Raw genomic sequence first — 24,156 nt, forward strand, 5'->3', positions numbered from 1 at the left:
TGTAGTAACTTACGATAATTCCTTCGCGTAAACGGGATTTTGTAGTAACTTACGATAATTTACTCCGCGTAAACGGGTGAATTATCATAAGTTACTACAGAACTAACGCTCGCGTAAACGTAGTATGAATTTGATACGGAGCCTATAATTTTCAGTCGCCCGATGCTATATATGCTCATCTCTCTTGGCGAGTTCCATTAATTGATTGGCAATCATTTCTCATCATAACTGTAACTGTAACGTTTTTATTTTTATATAATTGAAGTGCAAAAATATCATTAATTATTATCTTCTATAATTTTGATTTATAGTTTTCTAAGTGCCTGTAACACTCCACATTGGCAAAGAATAAAATAAAGAACAGTTAATTGTTAGGAAAATCTTCCATCCCGGCAACGTGATGTCCGGTGTTTTACTTTCTTTCTCCTTATTGCCTTGTAAACATATAAAGTATAAAAAGAAAGCATAGAGCTTAATATAGTAGTGTTATATTTTCTAAAGTACGCTGGAAATATTTGCTAAAGATAGTTTTCCAAATACTTGCTTTTTTCATACCAGTTTTCATACCAGGTTGTATATTGTTCAGCAAATTTATTTGAAAGGAGAATGTGACAAACGACAAACGTTTTATGAAATCGTATGGACTCGTATGGAGTATTTTATAGTTCCTCCTATTTTAGAAAGTTCTTTTACCTAAAAAAATACGTAAATTTTATCTAATTAATAATTAATAATTATATATAGAGCTGACAATGGAAACTTTTATATCAAAGAAAACAAAATGCAAGAAACGGTGAATTAAAATGACTTTTGGACAATGGTTCTTGGAGTATACTCTGTTCCACTTCGTTTAATTCTTCTACATGTAAAGGAAAATGGAATGTATACATATACGTATTATACATATTTAAAAAATGTAGGCTTATTCTCATTTATTTCATCTATACATCTCCTTTCTGCAACCTTTAGTTTTTCGTAGCATTTTTTGGTTTTGATTACGTCTCTGAACAAAATAAATAATTCCAACCAAACACTTTCCAAGTTTTTTATCTTAAAAAACGAATCAAAAGAAAAGTTTTAATATAATAATACAACTAAAATTATTTACAATATCAAAACAATTAATTAAAAATAAAAATTTATAATTAATAAAATTAATTTTTACTATAAGTACAATTATTATTCTAATTAATTTTAAATTTTAACATTATATATCTGAAATGCGCAACTGGCAACTGCTGCTTACTTGGCGCATATCGTAATTCACAATTCACCGTATCTACGGGATTTAACCTAACCTCTAATCGCTGCAGGTGAGATCATTATTTACACCTATCAATCGCAGTTCGATCGGATATTATATTATCGATTATTCTTCAGCACGTACTCCGATCTTCTTCTATAATGAATCTACCTCGAGTACTGATTGTTAGCACGAAGGAGGGGAAGGCTAAGGAAATCGCAGAAAGTGAGTACAAGGGTATATACTGTCATAATTCTCTTCATAAATAATTATTTATGCTGTTCCGTGTAATTGTATTTCACGTGTGTTTCTAACGCAGGCATCGGGGCGGAACGTCTGTCCGAGGAAGACAAGATTGTGGACTACATGTGGAACATTGACAACAAGTATTACACATCACAGGTCTTGGTACGCGCCGTAGAAAACTTATCCCACAAACTGTCAGCGGAAGAGGTCGACGCGTTAATCGTGTACCACGACGCGCAGGCAGTAAGAGACATAATGGGAGTTTAGCAATTAAATCGACGTGTGTTGACGCCAATTGATATTCCATAGGATAAGGTGGACGAGGAGCTGGAGCAATTGGCGTCCTTGGCCACTTCTTTGACAGCAGCAGAGGTGCTGTTGTTTTCCTGTGGCGCGATATCCGACTCGTTTCTGCGAGATAAAGGTACAGGGGCAATGGAGAACGTTGACGTTTAATGTACGAGTACGTTTATTCCCATATTGTGCACCAAGTCGATGTCTCTTGTATGCTTTTAGTGTTAAATTGGTGCGTGCGCAACAAGTTTGAGCTGGTCGAGTTGGAGCAAACGGGAGATTCGGAATGCGATGCGGAGGGCAATAAATATGGCATCGAGAGGATCATCGAAGCTCTGCATGCTCACATGTGGCCCAATATCGTGCTTAAAGGTAGCCGATCGGAAATTGCTGCTATTAAAACGGAAACCCAAGTATACAACTCTTTCCACGTAAATGTGGATTAAATTGCGTTTCGTTGTAGACAAGTCGTGTATGGGGCAAGCGCTGGAAGTGAACAAGATTGAGGAACAATTTGAGAATATTCGGTTAACGCGCGACCCTTCAGAAACACTACGCATGCAAGACATGCTCGGTCAGTATGAATAGTATGGACGAAAGTGAGTCTATGAAGCGCCCGTGGCTTATTTCATCGGATCTTAAATTTACAGACGGCATAATGGGCGACGAAAATGCGGACTTCGGAGAGCTGTACGGCCAATTGATGGCCATGAAGGAGCACGCGGCGTCCTTGCCGACGAATGAAAGGCGCTTAGTGGCGGAGCAAGTAGTCACCGCTTTTTGGAAAGCTATGGGTGGCGATCTTCTGGAGATCGAGGATTAAATCTAAGACCCGATATGTACTGCGTAGATCGATAAATTTACTTTAATTTCTCGATTCTGAATTGATTTGAGATAGGAGGCTCGGAATAATGCGACGCAATTTATGTAAAGACTGACGCATACTGGCAACGATGTATGCATCAAGAATGTATAATAGAAAGAAGATTGTTTAGAAAAGAATTCCGTGTAACTAAATTGTATAATGTTTCATGTATAATATGAAGGTAGATTAATTATTGTATGTACTATAAAAAAAAGACGTGTATCTTAAACAAAAATCATACGAACGTAATCTCATAATAATCTATACGTATATCAATGTTATTTAGGACGTTATGTACATATAATATTGTGTATTTCCTAATAAAATAATTTTATTTAAGAATAAATGAGAAATTTTTTACATTGAGTTTTTGATAACGACTCGAAACAACGTATGATACAATATATTTGATGAATGTATACATCAATATAGTCTGTGACTGTAATACAGTTGCCTGTGTTATTTGTACAAAAGTGTGTTACTGGGAAGCACTCAATAATGATTAGGACCTGTGCACAATAGAGCACGTATTAAGAATAAAAATAAATATAAAATATTAAGAATCGGAATTAAAAATAATAATTAAACGTGACGCACAATGGAAAAGAATAAAATATAAGGTATATAAATATAGGAATAGTCCTACGTTTACATATCCTAATATTTAAAATTTATTACAAAAATATTTATATATCCTAATATTTAATATTTATTCTTATTCTCAATTGTTCCTAATATGTGCTCTATTGTGCGCAGGGTCTTATACTGTATGCACTACGCGAGTGCCATCCTAACCATGCTCGACTTGAGTCGACTGTGCGACGCGATGATTCCTGATGCACGCACGTGGACCTCCACATCGCTTTTCGAAAGCTGACTTTTGGATTGTTCATTATTTATAGGCGATGATGAATCCCACAACGAGAAGGATGATCTCGTTTAGGTTGATTCGCCCGTACAGCCAATTGACGAACAACAAACCGGCTAACCTGATCAGAAACGAATTTCTCGATTACTTCACGAAGGATTTAAAGCACAGCTTTATTCGTTCCAGCCCAGTCTCTCCGATCACCGATCAGTCCCTGGCGTTTATTAATGCTGGCATGAATCAAGTATGCTCGATCTTGAAAAATTTGCTTCTGGTAATAAGCCCGCTGATGTATGTACACGTCTATGTTTACTTTTCAGTTTAAAGGGATTTTCTTAAATTATTACGAACCTCCTGTGACGAAGGTCGCGAATGCACAGAAGTGTATCAGAGTCGGTGGCAAGCACAACGATCTAAGTGTCGTTGGCAACGATAGTTATCACCATACCTTCTTCGAAATGCTTGGCAACTGGTCCTTCGGAAATTATTTCAAGGTGCAATACAAAAAACAATGTTATATTCACTTGGTTGTTTCCACTTGCAGTACTTATTTATGTAATCCTATCACCTTCAGGAAGATGCTTGTTCATATGCTTGGAATTTGTTAACGAACATATATAGCATACCCAAAGAATATTTGTATGTAACATATTTTGGTGGTAACGAGGAACTAGGCATGAGTCCAGATCTGGAGTGTAAGGATATTTGGTTGCGACTTGGTCTACCAGAATGTAAAGTTTTACCTTTCGATATGCGAGACAACTTCTGGGAAATGGGGGTGTCAGGCCCTTGTGGACCTTGTACAGAGATACACGTTGACTATATGAAACGATCAACCAATCAAGCTGAACGAGTGAATAAGGGATTTGCCGATCTTATGGAGTTGTGGAATATAGTTTTTATCCAATATGAAAGGTGAACTATTAATTCTTGGCTCTAAGGCCCAGTTTCATAACTGTCGGTTAACTTTTAATCTTAGATCAACTCACTCTTTGTCTCTTTCTAAGGGGGACGTTAGAAGGAGACGAAGAGTGAGTTAATCTAAGATTAAAAGTTAACCGACACTTGTAAAACTGGGCCTAAGTATTTTAAATCTTTTCAATCATACTATGCAGCATGCTTTCGATTATATATATGTATGTATATTTTTTTTATCTTGTGTACTGAGAATCTAGATATTGTTTGAAATTTTTTTCTACTTAATATTATAGTTTGCTAATTTTATCAGTTAATGTGAAATTGCATAGTCTATTCAATATCATAATATTTTATGTTAGGCTTGCAAATGGATGTATAGTACCTTTACCAAACCATCATGTTGATACAGGCATGGGACTTGAACGATTAGTTACCTTACTGCAAGGGAAAACATCAAATTATGATACAGACCTCTTCCAGCCGTTGTTCAATGAAATACGAAAGCGCTCGAATGCGCCAGAATATAAGGGAACGTTTGGTGATGATGACACAGGCAAAATTGACTACGGTTACAGAATTCTAGCTGATCACGCAAGAATGATTACTGTTGCATTGGCTGATAATATGTTACCTGAACAACAGTATGATTTTAGTATATCTAATATGTATATATTAGACGAATATGTATATGTTATCGTCAAATATATTATAGTATTTGTATATAATTTCAGTCCAAAGTTACGGAGAGTATTGCGGAATGCGATAGACGTAGGGGAGAAAGTCTTCAGAAAATCTGGCATTATTTCAGAACTTGCTTGCAATGTAGCTGATAACCTGGGTGTAGCTTATCCAGAATTGCATACTAATCTGAAACAGGTAAAATAATTAGAATTAAAATTATTAGGATACATATTGAAATGGTGAAAGCTGTTAAGCTCTGTTGAGACACATTTTAAATGATCTCAATGTTACTGGATGCAATTTATCAGATACAAAGGATAATAGATTTTGAAGAAGATTTGTTCAAGAGATTACGGAATACTTCTGGTAAAATGTGGAGTAAGATGATTGAAACCCGTCCTGAGTTAACAGCAATCACCGATTGGATGGCTCCTGGTCTAGTTGATGGCTATAAAGATCTACAATCCATGTTGAAAGAATTGTAAGATATTTTTTTTAATTGTACTCTTTTAATTTCTTTTACATAGCATAATATATTAATATAATACATATATAATGATCCATATTATTATTTACAGACGTAAAACTAACGTGTTGCCTGGAAGTGTTGCATTTAAGCTGTACGATACATACGGTCTTAATTTGGAAACTATAGCGCAACTAGCGCAGATTGAATCTTTATACTTTGATGAAAATGATTTTGAGGAGCAGCTTAATAATCGTAGATATCAATCAAGAATTGGATTAGACAAACATAGTACTGTAATTACTAAAGAGTCTTTGGGAATACTTGAGAAAAATCACGTACTTAAGACGGATGATTCATTCAAGTACAATTATATATATGACGGGAATACCTATGAATTTCCAGCGCTTAACAGTAAACTCATTGGCATTATTCTCAATGGTAATGTCAAAGCAAACCACATATATATTTTTCCAATTAAACTGTACAATGTAAACTCTAAAATTGAATATCTATTTCACATATCGTAGGAGAATTAGTTGCGAGTAAAAATTATTCCAATATTACAAGAGGAAATAATGCTGACGATAAAATACCCATCAATGAGCTAGTAAATAGCACAGACGAGATTGGAATTATATTGGACAAAACTGTATGTTATTCATTAGAAGGTGGCCAAGTTTCAGATAAAGGAAACATTCGTATTAAAAATCGACTTTTTAATGTATATAATGTCAGGAAAGTAAACGGCTATGTGATTCATTCTGGACATTTCGCCAAAACAGATTTACCGTAAGTGTCTCTTATATTTAGATATATTTTTAGATAATTATAAAACTTATTTCAATTTATATATTCTAATTTGATTACAAAAAATTATACAATACACAAATCTGTTTTCCAGCACATCGGAGCTATATTTACAAATAGAAGATGATTGCTTAGTCAACATAGAACCGAATATTCGTGTTGGAGCAATGAAACATCATACAGCAGCACATTTATTAAATGCAGCTTTAAAGCAAGTTATGCAAGTAATTTATCAACGTGGATGTACAGTCGATACGGATAGTTTAAAATTTCAGTTCAACTCGTTTGGCGAACAACTTACATCAGGACAAATGAGGACAATAGAAGATTGTATTAACAATGTCATACAATCTCATACTGCAACGACTGTGCAAACTGTGAATTCGCTCGAACTGTTAAAACAAAATGTTACATTGGTTCCAGGAGAGATATATCCTTACACAGACATTAGAATCGTAGAAATCAATACTGACGACTTGAAAGCGAAGTTAGTGAGTCCGAATTTTAAACATCAACAAATTCTTTGAGCTAGATTTGACGCTAATATCAATTGTGCACATTTAGGGAACTGTGCTGCGGTACGCATGTTCATAATACAGGTGTACTACAACACTTTTGTTTTTCAACATATACCTCAAAGGGAGTAACAAAACGCACTGTTAAGGCTGTTGTTGGTCCAGGAGCTTTACATATGAGACAAGCCGGTGAGAGAATGTGTCAGAGAATCGCCGAACTAAAAAACGTTTTACAAAGTGGCAAGCTCACATATGAGATACTTAATGCAGAAGTAAATCGAATAAAACAAGAGATTAATGATCAGCACGTACAAGTACCATTATCTTACTTGATTAAAGAGAAATGTTTGACGGATCTGGAGAATTTGAGCAAGACGATATGGCTGCGAGAGAAAGAAATAGAAAAGTACGTAATATATGTGCATATTATATATATGAGTAATCTGTTTAATTCTGAATAATCCTTAATAATGGATGTTTTATAGAGATTCTATAACTCGTGAAATCACTAACGCCACGGATTTGTCATCTTGTTTTATCGTGCACTGCCTGAATAAGAATCCCACATATTTATCATTGCATGAAGTTGTATCGCTCTTCTCTGGGATGCCAATATTAATTTTCTCTTGTACGAATGGATTTGTAAAGGCAAGATGTTCTATGCCACAGGTATATTTTATTCATATGTTTTATAAACGTAGATTTCAATATAAATCGTATAACAATATATAATTTATGTTACAAAGAGTAAATAATTTAATGTTTAAATGTAGTAAATATAATGTAGTAAATAACATAAACGTTTATTATTAACCGTATATAGGAAATGACCTCTAGTGCATTTAACGCACAAACTTGGATGGATATTGTACTTCAAATCTTTAATGCAGAGCACGGACCTATCAAGGGATTCAAACCCATGTTAGTCGCAAATATGAAATCTACAAAAATATCACAGGATTTTCAGATACGTATGGAAAAAGCAATTACAGAGGCTACCAAGTTTGCGTCCACACATGTAAAGAAAGTTGAGCTCGCTAATAACAAGACTCAGTAAATGACTTATTTCGTATTTTATCTCTTCATCCTCTTTCTATTCGAATTGACATATTTGTAATTTAACGTAGTACCTAAATAAATCAGCCTTTATTTACCTATTTATATTATTTCCCATTCGTATAAACATCAACGAAATAATTCACAAAAAATTTCAGCTAAGATGTAGGTCGTAAATGTCTCGTGTAAAATTGCTTTAGCGCGGACCATTGAGCTGTATGGAGCAATATATGTGGCCTCTTCGTTCGCATGTAATCAACCGCTTCTTCAGGCGTCCAATTGTTTTTCTAGAAAAACGACAAGAACATTTCACTGCTAATGATGTCAAAATTTCTTCAATTTTACGTTTAAACTATGTCATGTAATCTCACTGTTATTAGATAGCATGCGACCAATGTCGCGCTTCTGGTTCTTCCTGCTTTACAATGAACGTAAACCGTGCCAGATTGGTCGCGACCATCGACGATACCTGTATGACTAAATTTTTCACTTGATACGTTGCGGAATTTATTAATAAAGTTTACACCTTCCTCCAGTTTCTCTTGAGAAGGTGCTTGAAAGATGTCCGTTGTAGACAATTGCAGAAATTCTACATTGTACCTGCGCCATTCCTGAATGAAGAAAAAGTATTGTTGCTCTAAGTCAAGTATAAGTTTATTTTACACTAGCTCTCATCATACTATGGTTTATTCTCAAGATTCAAGTCTTATTGTCGCGCACCTTATCTGTGTTGGATAACAAAGACAACTCGTAATCCTCATTCATGGACACGACAGCCTTGATATTTTCATCGTCGATTAACTGAAAAAGAAAAGAACAAAGATGTAAGATGTAAATTATATGTCATAACGTCATTTAAATGCTTATAATTTAGCAGCTGTTGCATGAGATTTATTTGTTCAAGTGATTGGTAAGTTTAAAATCTGAGACATACTCTTAATGTATTATTACACAGAAGAAGAGGCACATGTTATGGATCAAAATACACTAAATATATATATTGTAATATAATATATATTATAATATAAATATAAATTATAATAACGTCTTTTGTGGCGTTCTTATCCGACATTTATTTAAAAATGAGATGATCAAATAAAAAGCCGTGAAGGCATAAATGCAAGCTATTATTGTGATCAAAGTAACATTGCTGATTTGAAATATACATCCTTAATTTCTGTCGTAAAAATAAATTTATAAAAACATACCTGCTTGGTCGTTCGTCGAAACGGTAAGGCGCCCAGTACAACAGTCTCGTCTATCCTATCGTACCAGTTCCGGGTCGTAATCTTTTCCATGACGACGTTATAAAGTAAGGTTGGATAAAACGTTACCCTCGCAAACATTTTTGCTAAAAATCAATTCCGAAAAGTTAGCTCGAGTGACGATTTAAATACTTTTGAGAGTTGAAAGAAGAAACGTAAAAAAAAAGACGGATGTATTTCAGCCTTGTGATTCTCAATCAACGGTCAACATAACGGTAAATCTGATGTCTCAAATAGATTGAAGAAATTAATCCCGTTTAATTTCCCGATTACGTACGATACGTATGGTTTGCATATAGATTACAACGATTGAAAGACGGAAGAAATGTCTTCCATGACAAAAGTGAATTTAACATATGTGGCTCGGATGACCTACTCCCGCAAGATGAACGTGGCAGGATCATAAGACTGGTGGGGAAAGTGATGCAATATACTCTTCCTCGGCTAACAACTTACATTTTCATAAATTTTTAGATTTTATTTAAAGAAAAATTTTTTTTTTCTGAAAGATATTACAAGGCATTTAATGTAAGATCCAACATCTTGATAATAATCAAAAGTTATTTGATTTTATACAAGGACTAAATATAATGGAAAAGTAAAATCGTTGTTTTTTCGAAATATTTAGGATTATTCAAGTCATCAGATGTCGTAGAAAATTATGATCTATATTTTCTTTCGATTAAGAATCATTTCTATAAATAAATATATACAAATATATTTACATATCATTATCATTAGGCTAAGCTAACTTCGCGGTTTTCTGATATCTCGAGTAAATCTATATCTAAGCAATAGGATCCCAAGTCTCCTTTCCTAAATAAAGCAATAAAGTGGTCCGCCGCGGATTTTAAATCGGGCTTGACCGCTAATCGGCCGTCGAAGTTCTTTATCTTCACGGTTTTTCCCAACTTTGCGGCAATGAACGTGAGCACGTGCAACACATCGTCATTCGGTTCTTTCAAACCCAATATGTCCACATATTCAAATCGACCGTTCCTATTCAGCCAGAATAGTAGGTAATCCGCGAGCAGCTGCGAACCCGTTACATGATCCTGCAGACATCCGACCAAGGCCAGCTTGAAGCCAGCATGAACGTCTTTGATGGAAGGCGCTAGAATACCTGGGGTATCGATCAGATACACTACTGGGTCTTCCGATATTTTTACACGGGTCAATACGGATCGCGTGATACCAGCCGTCGCGCCAACCGGAGTAGCTTGGCCCAGGCTAAGGTGATTGTTTCTCAAACGATTAATCAGAGAGGACTTTCCAACATTGGGCACGCCGATGATCATCATGGAATAAGACTCCTCCTCCATTCTATTGTAACGTTCCGAATTTAACATCAACTTCTTGGCTAGGGGCAGGATCCGCCTCACGCCTTTGCACCGTTGATCTTTGAGATTTGCAAAGATTATGTTGGACAGCCCTTCCCTGTTCAACGTAGAGACTATACTGCTCTTGTGTCTCGTGTCGGCCAAATCTCTTTTGCTCAGTACAAATATGTGTGGTTTCAAGCCGGTCAGAGTCCTGCTAAAATCAGCGTAACGCCCGGAGACCGGTACCCGCGCGTCGTGAACCTCTATGATGCAATCGATATTTTTCAATCGCTGTTGCATCTGCTTTAGACCCTTCGTCATGTGTCCGGGGAACCATCGCAACACATTCGGCGATATGAACTTTTGTCGTAGATTCGCGACTACTTTACCTCCTGTATTTGTCATCGTGCCTGCCGTGGCTTCAACGTACGTTCGATTCGATACCGCGTCCTTATAAACGATCGTTTCTTCCCATAAATTCTAAAACATCGATACAAGTGACCGGTTAATGATCGTTAAGATCAAGGAGAACTCGTGAAGAACGGAACGGTGTACGGAACGATCATTCAAATACCTAGAAAGTCTCTTCGGAATTTATCTTAAAAGACAGGTATTATTACAAATCGAACATTGATATCAATGCAAAGAAATAATAAATCATGTGACAAATAATAGAGCACGCGAGACAAATGCTAGCAAATGCAGGATGCAGGATGCAGGTTATTGCAGGGGTTTTTTTTTTATTGGTCAGCTAAATGTAAACATGAGTCATGAATGGGCGCGTTCAGCAGAGCAGACCAAGCCGTTGAGTAGCAGTCAAACGTGATTGGCTCTTACTTTTAAAACCAACCAATCAACGCAGAGTGTTGATAAGACGAACTCAACAGTTGTGTCTGCTGAAAGCGGCCAATCGCACACGAGCAGTGAACTATAGGGCGTTTTTCATTTAGCGACGCAAAGTCAATTGAAACGAGGTGAAAATTACAAAAGTAATCAGATTTAACTAGATTTCGACAAATAAAATCGTAGATACTCTGGTGAATTTCCTCATTTGTTAATTTTCATCTCGTTTGGGCTGCGTTCCAAAATCACACTCTTGGGCTGAGTTTTCACTGAGCGCGTCACACATCGCGTCATCCGAGTTAACCAATCAAAACATTCCATACAATTGTACCTTAAGGATTCTGAAGAAACGGAGCTTCAAGAGAAAAAGCCCAATTTGGACCACGTGGCAAGTGCGCAAATACATTTTGTACAAGTCGTGCGGGGGACATTATCCGAACAGTAAGCTAGACCTCAGACTGTAAAATTCAAATAAATGTGCTTGTATTGAACATAAAATACGGACCATAGATTACGTTTACACGTTACCATTAATCGGGTTTAATAACATCTGTAATTATAATTTCCTAAAACGCACATGTTCGTTTACACGAATCCAGGAGCAAGGAGAATTTACAAAGAATTATTTTTAAATTAATGCTACACCAGCTTTATTCCTGTTCTTATTTCTAATCGCTAATATCTGTTCCTTGTTACTTATATTTTTCATCGTGCGGGCCTAGTCTACACCCGTTGACGAAAAGATGTAGATTTATAAAGCCGGTTGTAAGGAAATGTGTAGGTAAACGCTGGAATATATTTTATAACTATACAAATGTTATTAAACCCGATTAATAGTAGACGTGTAAACTTAGGCCGGTTCTACGATACAAACGATGGCAACTGCTAGTTGAAAAGTGTTATTTCTGATTGCCGATTGCCAGTTACTGTCAACAAAAAAGTTAAAAAAGTTTGTCAACTCACAGGGGACCTTCAGGCTAACGGATTTTTGTTTTCTTTGGACTTACTGTACTTGAGGGTCATCACCCGGACATCAATTTCCCAAAGTATTAAGGCGCGCTTTTCAGAAAAACTCGAGAAAATCGACTTTGAAGAATTCCGAGCGCGTTATATGTACATAGAATTTTAATTTTAATGTAAAATTTATCAAATCATATTTAATCATGGTTTTCAATAAAAAACTTACATCTTATTTTGAATTGCCACTCGCTTGAAACATCGTACTTTATATTCAAGTAATTTTGAAATCGAATACTTATAATAAATTAAAATTTTGGTACAAAAATGAAAACGTCAGGTAGGAAATAAAATACTTTTATATTTTTGAAAATTACGAGAAAATACAGCGCAAAAATGATATTAATAAAAATATTGTTTAATTTTTAAAAGTGAATTATATGATATGAAATATATAGTATAAAACATATTGTATACAGTCGTTTTACAGTAAAACGACTGTATACAATATATTTTATACTTATGATAAATTAAAATTTTGATACAAAAATGAAAAACGCCAAGTAGGAAATAAAATACTTTTATATTTTTGAAAATTACGAGAAAATACAGCGCAAAAATAATATTAATAAAAATATTGTTTAATAATTAAAAATTAATAATTAATAATTAAAAATTAAACAATATTTTTATTAATATCATTTTTGCGCTGTATTTTCTCGTAATTTTCAAAAATATAAAAGTATTTTATTTCCTACCTGACGTTTTCATTTTTGTACCAAAATTTTAATTTATTATAAGTATTCGATTTCAAAATTACTTGAATATAAAGTACGATGTTTCAAGCGAGTGGCAATTCAAAATAAGAAGATGTAAGTTTTTTATTGAAAACCATGATTAAATATGATTTGATAAATTTTACATTAAAATTAAAATTCTATGTACATATATAACGCGCTCGGAATTCTTCAAAGTCGATTTTCTCGAGTTTTTCTGAAAAGCGCGCCTTAATACTTTGGGAAATTGATGTCCGGGTGATGACCCTCAAGTACAGTAAGTACAAAAAAAAACAAAAATTCGTTAGCCTGAAGGTCCCCTTGCAGTAACTCTCTTTTGACAAGCGCAACATGGAAATACTTTTCAACTATAATAGCAGTTGCTATCGTTTGCGACGTATTGTAGAATGACCTTTACAGACTCGCCTTTTATCCTAGCGCGTGAGGATTATTTTTGTTTACGCCGCGAGAAAGACATTTTATATACTATTAATTATATCGTATTAATTACTATATTTGTATATGTATGATATTATAATGTTTGTAATTTGTATATGGATGATATTATATAATGCGGCATTTTAACATATGCAAAAAAGCAAGGATTATTATATTCTCCATTTCTTTCGTATTTTTTTCAGAGAAAGAATATGACATCCCATTATCAATTTTTATATTCCGAGAGTTGTAGTCAATATCCTTATGTTGGCAGAGTATCCCTAGGAAAGGAGTATAGTGTTGATTTTATCTATCAATATGTGAAAAAAAGATTTGTTCCCGAAAGGGAAAACCACCAAAATATTAGTATATTTCATACTGCTCCTTACATAATTGGGCCACCCAAATTTTCAAATTATGGAGAATTATTTCAGTTGTCATGTTTCGCTGGAGAAAAATTGGTATGTGTATTTCTTGGGGGGCCGATTGTATATCTGGGGGCCTATTAATTACGATTCTTGAAACGAGGAGAAAATTACAAAAGTGAGGAAATTCACTATAGAGTATCTATGATTTCATTGGTCGAAATCTAATGAATCTGTTCACTTTTGTAATATTCACCTCGTTTCAAGATAAGTACATAGGAAGCTTTCCAGCAAGCGACACGAAGTGACTTTTTTGTCTTTATTACTTTTATTGCCAAAAAAGAAAGATAGAACGACGTTTGTGTCAACTTGTGTCGCTTGTTAGAAAGCTCTCATAATTGACTCTTGATACTGTCTGTTATTGTCCTGTAGAAAGTAAATGCAATTTAAATTTACGCTACAAGATTTTGTAGTATTTGACAAAGTGGGACCTGATTGACCACGTCGCCAATTGGCTAATTTAATATAAAAATTTCTGATTGGCTAGTCTAGCGGAAAAACTCCAAGCACCGGTCACTGTGAGTGACTATGGTCAATCGCAACATGGTTAAACGGGACGCTCCCTATTATGGACATATTATATATATTTTTTTTTTTTTTTTAATACAGAGAAATCACGATGTCGATATATCAATATCCCCTTGGCAAAACAAAGAACCTATTATAGTAGAGTCTGTTTTTATAAATTGGCGTAACGCACCGATCGAAAAAAATTATATTAGTATGTAATATTTGAATTTTGATAAATAAGATATTGTTAAAGAAAATACGCTTTTGTCGAGAAAAGAGTATAATATATATTTTCTATTTTGAAGATATAGAGTTTCATGAAGCTGTGTATCCAATCAGAGTTTCTATATACGAAATACATAATCCTGGAAACGTAATTGAAATTTGGGCTCAAAATTCTAATAATCAGTGGATTCAGTTGTGGGATGGTTGTGGATCATCTGAGATTGTGCCTCCGATATCAAGATTATTTTCCCCATCCTTATCGCATCCGTGTAACTTTAAAACCAAAAAGCTCAGACTAATATTTGCGGAGAGTTCACCTGAATCTTACACAAAGATAGATGCTGTGATGCTTATCGGTACATCAGAATTGATCCTTTCTAGAAATCCTAATGAGAGTTTAACTATTCTGTTAAAAAAAATTAACATGTTCTATCACCATGAGGATGATTATAATAATTTAAAAACAGATTTAAAAAATGCACACTTGGATATAGTCCATCTGCAAAATAATTTTCTTGAATATTGCGTTATTTATAAAAGGTATTATTATTGTCGACATTAAGTAATAATAACATTTTTTTATTTTCTTAATGATAAAAGTAAATTTGTTTCAATGTTATTTGCAGCGACATAAAAAGGGTTTCTTATAAGAGTAAGAAGCACAAAACGGTATTTCAGGAGATAATCCCTGATGGTTATGTGCAACCTAATGGAGAGAAGAACTCGCGTCGTATTTCATTAGAAAGTTATTCGAATTATGCCAAGCGTATGAAACTCTCATCGGATGAATTCAAGGAGCTATCCCGTTGCAGTTTATCAACGCTTCCTGTAAAATATTCTAAAAAGTCTATATTTCTCATAATAATATTTATTGCAATGTCATCTTGTGTAAAGTTTAATATTTTATCTTTGCAGGATGAAGTACTACTAATGATATTAAAAAATTTAGATTTGACGACGTTATGTCGCATGAGTAAAATAAATTGGCGCTTCAATAATTTAATACGGGACCCTGAACTCTATACACGTTTGAACATACGATGTGTAACTTGCAAATGTAATATGCGCAAAATATTTCGTTACTTTACATCTAGATGTAAAGTTATATCTAGATGTAATTATTTGCAACGGTTAGATCTTACATCAAGCAGCAATTTTTGTGTTAAAAATTTGGTAAACTTTCTTGATAATTGCGGCAGGCGTTTAACGCACTTAAGATTAAGTCACTGCAAGCCTGTCAACAATTCTGTCTTACTTAAAATTTCAGAGATATGCAAAAATTTGAAAGGTATGTATGTACGTATGTATTTATATTGTATATGATTGTAATGATTACGGGTAATTAATTGCATATGACTAATACATGTTTTTTTTAGAATTGGATCTATATAATTGTTATCGCATAAGTGACGAGGGATTTTCATATCTCGAGAAGCTAAAAGATTTGGAACATTTAGACCTTTGTTGTACATTTATAGAAACTCAACGTCTTTGCAAAATACTGCAAAAAAATCAACGGATGCGTGAGTTATATTTGGCACCTAATATGAGCAATTTCGACCTAGACGCAGTTGTAATAGAGTTAAGAAATTCGTGTCACGACTTGGAAGTAATAAATTTACTTTACGTACCAGAGGATATGTATCATCTTACATCGCAGGGTATTAACGCCCTCGCTGACTGTAAGAATTTACGAAAAGTGTACCTTCATTTGTAAGTATAGGCTACATTTTATTTTTTTAAATTCATGTTCCCGTATTTTTTATTAAAAGTATATTTGCTTCTCTTGCATCTCGAGCATCTTGAAAAAGTTGCGTTGATTTTCTCTTTACAATACTTTGAAGCACTGTAATAATTATACGGTTTTTGTTACAGATTAGAAATTAGAATCTTATTCAATAATAATAATGATGATGATTATCATTGCTTGAGAAAATTATTTTCTTCTTGTCAACTCCTAGAAGTGGTTTATTTGTCCCGTTATTGCCTCACTGATTATGGTTTGAAATTACTATCGCAGTGCAAAAACTTAAAACAGTTATATTTCTTTGATATAACCCTTACGACACATAATAAATGTTCTGTCATTTTGGAACAATGTCCTAAGCTGCAAGAGTTTCATCTCATAGGGTGTGAAATTAGCAATTATTTAGTTAATCAATGGAAGAAAAGATATCCGCATGTGTCCGTCTATACATTCAACTGATAATTTGAATAGTTTTTGTTTACTATTTTGGGACATATTAATTTACTTTTCACTTACATTCACTTTTTATATTTTAAATATTTTTATATTTTTATATTTACATATATATTCCCATCTAAAATCTCGCTGCGGTTACTTCATGAGCGGCTGTCATGGCATATTTTGACAATTACATATCTGTTGTGTAGTTAAATAACGCGCGTCTGTGATGTCTAGTTCACTTTTTAAAAATGATCTGGTGAATTATGTTGTGAAAGAAATTAATGCCTAATAAAAATAAAATCTTCATATTTATTTATAATTTTATTTTTGAACACTTCTTTTTTTTCTTAAATAGCGAAACTTGAAATATGAATTTGGGTCGACAGGAGTAACACTACCGACCTCTGTCGGGTTGCTTAGCTGCGAGTCCGTATTTTATTTATTATAAATTTTTTAAGAGCCAAAATGGAAAATCCGGCTATGTACCAGCTTGCGGCTGATATTACTGATTAAAACGAGCATAAGTTTAATGAGATTTGTTAATTAATTTGGCTAAAATTTGGGAAAAGCCGTTCCTAAGCAGCTTTGCAGCTCTAAGCAAGCCTGAAAAGCTGCTTAGAAAAGGTTTTTCCCAAATTTTAGCCAAATTAATTAACGAATCTCATTAAACTTATGCTCGTTTTAATCAATAAGATCAGCCGCAAGCCGGTACAGAGCCGGTTTTCCATTTTGGCTCTTAAAAAATTTATAATAAATAAAATACGGACTCGCAGCTAAGCAACCCGACAGAGGTTGTGTTAATAAGGCCATTGCACGTAACAAAGTTTTAGTTTTAATCGTAAGGCCGTAAGAAAATAGACCAATCACACTTGATTATTCTTCAAGCGCGAGGAGAATAATCGACTGTGATTGGTCTATTTTCTTACAACCTTACGATTATGACTAAAACTTTGTTACGTGCAATGGCCTTTACTCCTGTTGACCCTTAAAATACAAGAAAAATTTTCCTCTGGAAGTATATGCTTGCAAACTTTCCATTCAATTAAGAGATATTGACTTCTAAAGTTACAAAACTATATTAGAAATAAATAATTTCAAAATAATGTAAGTTTATCCTCTTTACTGCTTTACAGTAATCAAAATTTACCGTAATCAAAATTAAAATAATTATTGTGTTTACCGCTTTACAGTAGTTAAAATTCGAGTAATAAATATCTTGTTCAAAGTGATTTTAACACCAATCTTTTTAATACGGTGTTTTCAAGCAAAAAGTGTATGAAATGCCTGATCCACAATGTCAATCAACCACTCATTGGTTGGTATTCATAAAGGCTATCGCGCACAAAATGCATTTAGATAACTGAACATTTTGCGTTAAGTGTAAAATATAAATATAAATCTTCATGAATAAAAATTATTTAACAAGATCACGGTTGTATATAACCGTGAACAAGATAAATGTTTTAAATTCAGCGGTTGGGAACGCCATATTGATTTAATTGATTCTAGCTTCTATTGGAGGCGCTGCCTTTCAATGCCTTCGTTCATAAGTAACACGACTAACATGAGAGTACAGTTTAACCTGGTCCCACTGGTCCTGGACCTGGACTCCTGTTCCTGGTCCACCCCGTTTGGAGCTAAGTGAGAAGACTGTCACACGTGAATAGACGATTTTTCGGAATCTTCGACGAAAATGGCAATGCACATACCGAAGGCGCCCGGCGTGGCGCAAATGCTCAAGGATGGGGCCCGCGTAAGTGACACCATCCTATTTCTTGAATATTTACCGCGTGCACGCGACGAACCCCGCTATGCGGTTCCATTTGACGACGCTCAATCCCGGTACATGAGAAGAAGGGATCGTCCCGCGTTCTTACCTTTTATGGATATTTTAAATCGAAATTCGACGTACCCGGGAATCATCAATGCGAGCGAGGAGCGGCCTTCCCTAAATGATGCCTGAAATGTCATGCCTTGTTCTAGAAAATCAAACTTGAATAAAATATTAAAAAATAAGCCATTTTTAATCGTGTGCACGCGTGCACGCGGTGCGTGTGTGTATGTTGTCAAAGTTTTTGTAATTTTTTTTTAAGTTTTATGTGCATGGCAAGTAATAAAACAAAAAATTTTGCACTGTCTGGAATGTTCCGTGATTCAGAAAATTAAATTTGAATATTAAGAATAGATTGTTAGATAATTCGTGTGACCCGTCAAGATTTTTTACAAACTTACGTATAGTACAGCAAATGTCGAGATGGAAAATTTGACTTTTTGCGTTGAACCAGATTTGGCCGCTCGAGATTTCAATATGTTTGTTACTTTGCATTTTCAGTATTTTTCGGGCCTCGAAGAAGCGGTCTACAGGAACATTACAGCCTGCAAACAATTTGCGGATACTGTAAGGAGTGCATATGGCCCTAACGGCATGAACAAGATGGTCATCAATCACATTGAGAAGTTGTTCGTAACTAATGATGCAGTGACGATTGTTAACGAGTTAGAAGTGGAACATCCAGCTGCCAAATTATTAGTCTTGGCATCAAAAATGCAGGAAGCTGAAGTAGGAGACGGGACAAATTTTGTTATTATCTTTGCTGGAGAACTGCTTCATGCCGCGGAAGGACTGCTTCGCCTGGTACATTGATTTATAACGTTTAGTTGTATTAATGTATTAATAAAGGCATTTTTGTCTTATATTTGAAGTATAAAAAAAATTTTGAGAACGACTTGTATGTGTAATAGAGATATTTCATACCTTGACTTTTTAATTACAGGGCATTACAACTTCGGAGATTATTGAGGGTTACGAGGCCGTCTTGAACAAGGCACTTGAAATCTTACCGACCTTGATTGTTCACGAAGTGAAAGACGTACGAAACGAGGAACAAGTGAAGAAGGGAATTAGGAGCACTATCATGAGCAAACAATATGGAAACGAGGATATCCTTGCTTCCCTCGTCACCAAGGCTTGCATCTCCATTTTGCCGGAGAAGACGACGTTCAATGTGGATAATGTGCGAGTTTGCAAGATACTCGGGGGTGGTTTGAGCAACTCCCAAGTGATGCAAGGCATGGTATTTAAGCGTCACGTGGAAGGAGAAGTCACGAAAAAGACCAGCGCGAAGATTGCGGTTTACACCTGCGCCGTGGACATTATTCAGACCGAGACCAAAGGCACTGTGCTAATCAAAACGGCCGACGAGCTCTTGAAATTTTCGCGCGGCGAGGAATCGCTTTTGGAAAATCAAATCAAGGCGATTGCCGATAGCGGCGCCGAGGTAGTGGTGTCCGGTGGAAAATTCGGCAGTATGGCCCTGCACTATATGAACAAGTATAATCTGATGGCCGTTCGTATCCCAAGCAAATTCGACGTTAGACGACTTTGCAAGACCGTCGGTGCCACTGCCCTCTCTAAGCTGGTAAATTTATTCGTCTTAATTTGTTTTCAGCGTTTTGTATATCTTTATGTTACTTATACATGATTATGCGTTGGAAATAAACTATTACAGTAATCGACGGTTTCTATTAAAGGTGCCTCCGTCAAAAGAAGAGCTGGGATATGCCGACACGGTATACATAGACGAATTGGGAGACACCATACTGGTGGTGTTTAAACTGGAGGGAAAGGAAAGCCGCGTCAGTACCGTGCTTGTGCGTGGTTCGACCGAGAATTATATGGATGACATCGAGCGCGCGATTGACGATGGTGTCAACACGTTCAAGGGTACTACGAGAGACGGCAGATTTGTCCCGGGTGCGGGCGCCACGGAGATCGAGCTTGCCGCCCAGCTGGCGGCGTACGCAGACACGCTACCCGGTCTTGAGCAGTATGCCGCGCGCAAATTTGCCACTGCTCTGGAGATATTCCCGAAAACGCTGGCCGAGAGCAGCGGTTTCCGCGCTTCCGAACTTGTATCGAAGCTGTACGCAGCGCACAAGGAGGGAAAGAAGAATTACGGTGTTGACATCGATGTACGTCTATTTCCTTAGTTTTAATATATTCAATATCTCTTCGACGTGTTTGTCTCGAATATGAGTATTCGTCACTCTCTTTTTTAAAACTATGTCATCTTGAGCTGCGTTCGTTTTGACACTTTCAGCGCTGAAAGCATCGTTCTATCTTTGCTTGATATTCGATGTGCAATGAAGATAGAATGATGCTTACAGTGCTGAAAGCGTCAAGAACCTATCCTATATGGATAAAAACCCGAGTCATATTTTTTGGATGATAATATTAATTATATAATATGAATTATATTACAGGCTGAAAACGCAGCTTTGACTGATACCATCGAGGCAGGGATCTTTGATTTGTATCTGACGAAGCAATGGGCGATCAGGTACGCGGTCGGTGCGGCATGCACGGTTCTCAAGGTGGATCAAATTATTATGGCAAAACGGGCGGGCGGTCCGAAAGTTCCAGCGGGAGGTGTTCGCGACGAAGACGAGTAATAATGCACGAATTGACGGCGTAATTGCAAACTTTCTAATTTAAAACGTTATTTGTATTTCTGAGTTTCTGGGAATGTCATTGGAATAGAAATAAATGCTGAGTCTGTGCTTAATTCCACATGATTAGAAAAGAAAATGTATTTTTTATCGCGTACTTGTGCATTTCTCTAAAAATGGTCAATAATTTCTATAATTTTATATTTTCATCCAATGTACTTGCTGAAAAATTCAGCAGATGTATTAGATGGATATTAAACTCAAATACTAAATAAACTTGTTAAATATACTATCCGATATCATTTTCTCTCTGTTACCTTGAACAGAAATATAAAAATCATGCAGTAAATAAAGAATGTAATAAATAACATAGATAAACATACTGCAAAAATAGTTTTGTAATGTGTATAAATTTTGTTCCAAAATCTGTGTAACATTTCTTCGGCTATGAAGAAATCAAATCAATTTATACGGATGATGAAGTATATCGGTGTATTTTTTTATTCGAAATAAGACAGTGATTATGTATAGTTAAAATTAAATAATTTTTAATGAAGAAACGGAAGAAATAATTATCGGATTTGTGCGACAATTTTATCGGTGCGTTCCAAAACTCATCAATTTTAAAAGTTCCTAAAGTCCTTTCCATTGGCTTCATGCGATAGCCAATCATTGACATTCGTATTTCTAACTGAACACACCTAAACACACCCGATTTTTAGTTCGTCCTTGTCCTTACCCTTACCATACTGTGGCCTTACCGCTTTATTATCCGTTTGTTTGTAACTTGTAATTTTCCTGATGAGAAGCAAATAATAGTGAAATTGTCATAATGTTTCGCACGGTAAGTATATAGCCGTTATTCTACAGAAGTAAGACACGAAATTATTTCAGAATGAAGCGCATGAATTACGTAGTGCATTATTTTTTTTTAGGTTATTTCACAAGCTCGTCGAGCCGCCCGTTTAAACAATGTGCGATATTTGTCGGACGAAGTGAACGAGACCACAAATATAGAAAAGTGTAAGTACACAATGTCATCGGGGAATTACTCCATAAGAGTAGATATTTATAACTAAACAATTCATATTTCGAGTTGTATACGGATAGTTCTTTAATGGTATCATTTTTCAATTTTTTTTCTTTTTGCAGCTGTAAACAATGTAATGTTGCTTGGAAGGGTTGGAGCGGATCCTCAAAAACGTGGAAGCATGGAACACCCGGTTGTGATATTCTCTCTTGCGACACATACGAATTATAAATATGAAACAGGTAACATACAATCTACCTAACTCTAGTTTTAAACGCGCAATAATGCAACGTTCAAAGGAAATGTTTGAAGTTCAAACGGAAAGACTCGCTAGATCATGCGCCTGCTGCGTGCATTTTCACCGAACGAGCGAATAGCGACGCGAGCAAAATAAATATCACCTGAAAGACACGTGATCGTACCTTCCTTCAGACAGTCGGTCGAACGTAACGAGAGCTAGAATACAAACGATCTCTTCCATATCTCGCTCGCCTCGTTACGCGCTCGCTCGGCACCCTCAATCTAAGTAAATCTAAGTGCAATCGTGGAGGAGCGTAAAGTAGACGATCGTCTTCTGTTGGGCACCCAAAGTTCATTGTGTTTATTGAAAAAGTTCCGCTTATCGCGTTCGAAATCAACGAATCGCGGAAGTGCTCAGAACATTTTTAGCGGACAGAGACTCGTCATTCGTCATCGCTCACTCCACGCTGTGCTTGTCTATTGCGAATTGAACGGTGTTCTCCAACATTTTCGCTGCCTTTTTTTCCCACACCGATCCTAGCGTGAATTCCTCCGCGTCACACTCGCTCCGCGCTCAAGTCTGAGCGATCCGGCATCTCAGGCGATCTCGTCGAGATCGAGCCTGAACAGAATAATCATATTAAAGTATATTTATTTATTCCCAGGTGATATATTGAAGTATATTTATTTATTTCCAGGTGAATTTATGCAAAGAACAGACTGGCACAAGATATGTGTTTTTAAGCCTAATTTAAGAGACACTGTATATAAATATCTGAAAAAAGGTCAGCGAGCGATGATAAATGGTAGAATAAGTTACAGTGAATTCAAAGATGGGGATGGAAACCTATCCTCCAGTACATCTATCATAGCAGACGATGTAATATTTTTAAAATAAGTAGTTTTCACGTGTAAAAACAATACATATATTTTCTATCTTTTTTTTCAATAAAAATTAATGCAGAAATAGACATTTCATTTCCTTTTATTCTGCAATCTATGTGGATAATTAGAACGACTTGTATTTGCATAAAATATATCTTTGTTTATATTTGAAACGTCAAATATATTCATGAACTTAATATTGTTCATGTAATCCTTGCTGCAATTCGATTCATTAAAAACTGTAAAACTGTTGGTGTCCAAATGCATGTTAGATATATTGATGATTAGTGTCTGAAAAAAATTTATTTTTCGCAAATTGTATTTTGGATGAATTAAAAGAATAGTATACGTACCTTCTTAATAACTAAATAAGTCTATATTTACAACATTCATTATTTCATGTACTCTTCATATAACAACTTATATAATAAAACAGTTCTAATTTCTAGAATTTTACATTGTTTTATACACGCGAAACGATATATATAAATTTCTTCAATCTTAGACGTATATGCATTGTTTCGCACTATTATTATGTCTTCATATATGCTGTTACATACGTATACATGCACATATAAATATATTTATATGTATTATATACATATATTTTTATATAAATATATTTATATATGTATATTTAT

At 35.2% G+C, this 24,156-nt stretch overlaps 5 protein-coding genes and 1 long non-coding RNA gene across 9 annotated transcripts; 5 read left to right on the forward strand and 1 right to left on the reverse strand.

The window, feature by feature from the left end:
• Nucleotides 1–1,231: 1,231 nt before the first annotated feature.
• Nucleotides 1,232–2,968, forward strand: LOC139818888 (alpha- and gamma-adaptin-binding protein p34). Its single transcript, XM_071787923.1, has 7 exons — nucleotides 1,232–1,313; nucleotides 1,381–1,468; nucleotides 1,563–1,732; nucleotides 1,799–1,913; nucleotides 2,006–2,155; nucleotides 2,247–2,357; nucleotides 2,434–2,968. Exons 2-7 carry the CDS (start codon nucleotides 1,405–1,407, stop codon nucleotides 2,604–2,606), a joined length of 783 nt encoding a protein of 260 aa, XP_071644024.1. The 5' UTR covers nucleotides 1,232–1,313; nucleotides 1,381–1,404; the 3' UTR covers nucleotides 2,607–2,968.
• Nucleotides 2,969–3,051: 83 nt separating this feature from the next.
• On the forward strand, nucleotides 3,052–8,063 carry Alars-m (alanine--tRNA ligase, mitochondrial). Of its 2 annotated transcripts, XM_071787907.1 has the most exons (12): nucleotides 3,077–3,760; nucleotides 3,837–4,010; nucleotides 4,091–4,431; nucleotides 4,794–5,075; nucleotides 5,166–5,310; nucleotides 5,424–5,596; nucleotides 5,694–6,022; nucleotides 6,112–6,373; nucleotides 6,486–6,878; nucleotides 6,956–7,312; nucleotides 7,392–7,575; nucleotides 7,730–8,063. In XM_071787907.1, exons 1-12 carry the CDS (start codon nucleotides 3,554–3,556, stop codon nucleotides 7,961–7,963), a joined length of 3,081 nt encoding a protein of 1,026 aa, XP_071644008.1. In that variant the 5' UTR covers nucleotides 3,077–3,553; the 3' UTR covers nucleotides 7,964–8,063. The 2 variants fall into 2 exon arrangements, with proteins under 2 accessions (XP_071644009.1, XP_071644008.1); XM_071787908.1 differs by lacking the exon at nucleotides 7,392–7,575 and having other exon boundaries at nucleotides 3,052–3,760; nucleotides 7,730–7,869.
• Ptpmt1 (protein tyrosine phosphatase, mitochondrial 1) lies at nucleotides 7,563–11,282 on the reverse strand. Of its 3 annotated transcripts, XR_011733548.1 has the most exons (7): nucleotides 11,124–11,281; nucleotides 10,939–11,029; nucleotides 9,171–9,313; nucleotides 8,683–8,763; nucleotides 8,334–8,573; nucleotides 8,061–8,249; nucleotides 7,563–7,847 (listed from the first exon to the last, which is right to left on the reverse strand). XR_011733548.1 is itself a non-coding variant. In XM_071787926.1 (6 exons), exons 2-6 carry the CDS (start codon nucleotides 10,952–10,954, stop codon nucleotides 8,121–8,123), a joined length of 1,197 nt encoding a protein of 398 aa, XP_071644027.1. In that variant the 5' UTR covers nucleotides 10,955–11,029; nucleotides 11,124–11,282; the 3' UTR covers nucleotides 7,563–8,120. The 3 variants fall into 3 exon arrangements, 2 of the variants coding, with proteins under 2 accessions (XP_071644027.1, XP_071644026.1); XM_071787926.1 differs by having other exon boundaries at nucleotides 7,563–8,249; nucleotides 10,351–11,029; nucleotides 11,124–11,282; XM_071787925.1 differs by having other exon boundaries at nucleotides 7,563–8,249.
• Nucleotides 11,283–11,585: 303 nt separating this feature from the next.
• Nucleotides 11,586–15,563, forward strand: LOC139818893 (uncharacterized). The gene is made up of 3 exons (XR_011733550.1): nucleotides 11,586–11,833; nucleotides 13,767–14,024; nucleotides 14,804–15,563. It is a non-coding gene; the product is annotated as an uncharacterized lncRNA (long non-coding RNA).
• Nucleotides 15,564–18,491: 2,928 nt separating this feature from the next.
• Cct8 (chaperonin containing TCP1 subunit 8) lies at nucleotides 18,492–21,649 on the forward strand. The gene is made up of 5 exons (XM_071788394.1): nucleotides 18,492–18,664; nucleotides 19,244–19,546; nucleotides 19,686–20,330; nucleotides 20,443–20,883; nucleotides 21,175–21,649. Exons 1-5 carry the CDS (start codon nucleotides 18,605–18,607, stop codon nucleotides 21,361–21,363), a joined length of 1,638 nt encoding a protein of 545 aa, XP_071644495.1. The 5' UTR covers nucleotides 18,492–18,604; the 3' UTR covers nucleotides 21,364–21,649.
• Nucleotides 21,650–22,047: 398 nt separating this feature from the next.
• On the forward strand, nucleotides 22,048–23,601 carry Mtssb (mitochondrial single stranded DNA-binding protein). The gene is made up of 4 exons (XM_071788404.1): nucleotides 22,048–22,204; nucleotides 22,296–22,383; nucleotides 22,513–22,632; nucleotides 23,329–23,601. Exons 1-4 carry the CDS (start codon nucleotides 22,193–22,195, stop codon nucleotides 23,526–23,528), a joined length of 420 nt encoding a protein of 139 aa, XP_071644505.1. The 5' UTR covers nucleotides 22,048–22,192; the 3' UTR covers nucleotides 23,529–23,601.
• Nucleotides 23,602–24,156: the final 555 nt, after the last annotated feature.

Source organism: Temnothorax longispinosus, chromosome 9 (genome assembly GCF_030848805.1).
Source record: "Temnothorax longispinosus isolate EJ_2023e chromosome 9, Tlon_JGU_v1, whole genome shotgun sequence".
In the NCBI taxonomy this organism is placed as follows: Eukaryota; Metazoa; Arthropoda; class Insecta; order Hymenoptera; family Formicidae; genus Temnothorax; species Temnothorax longispinosus.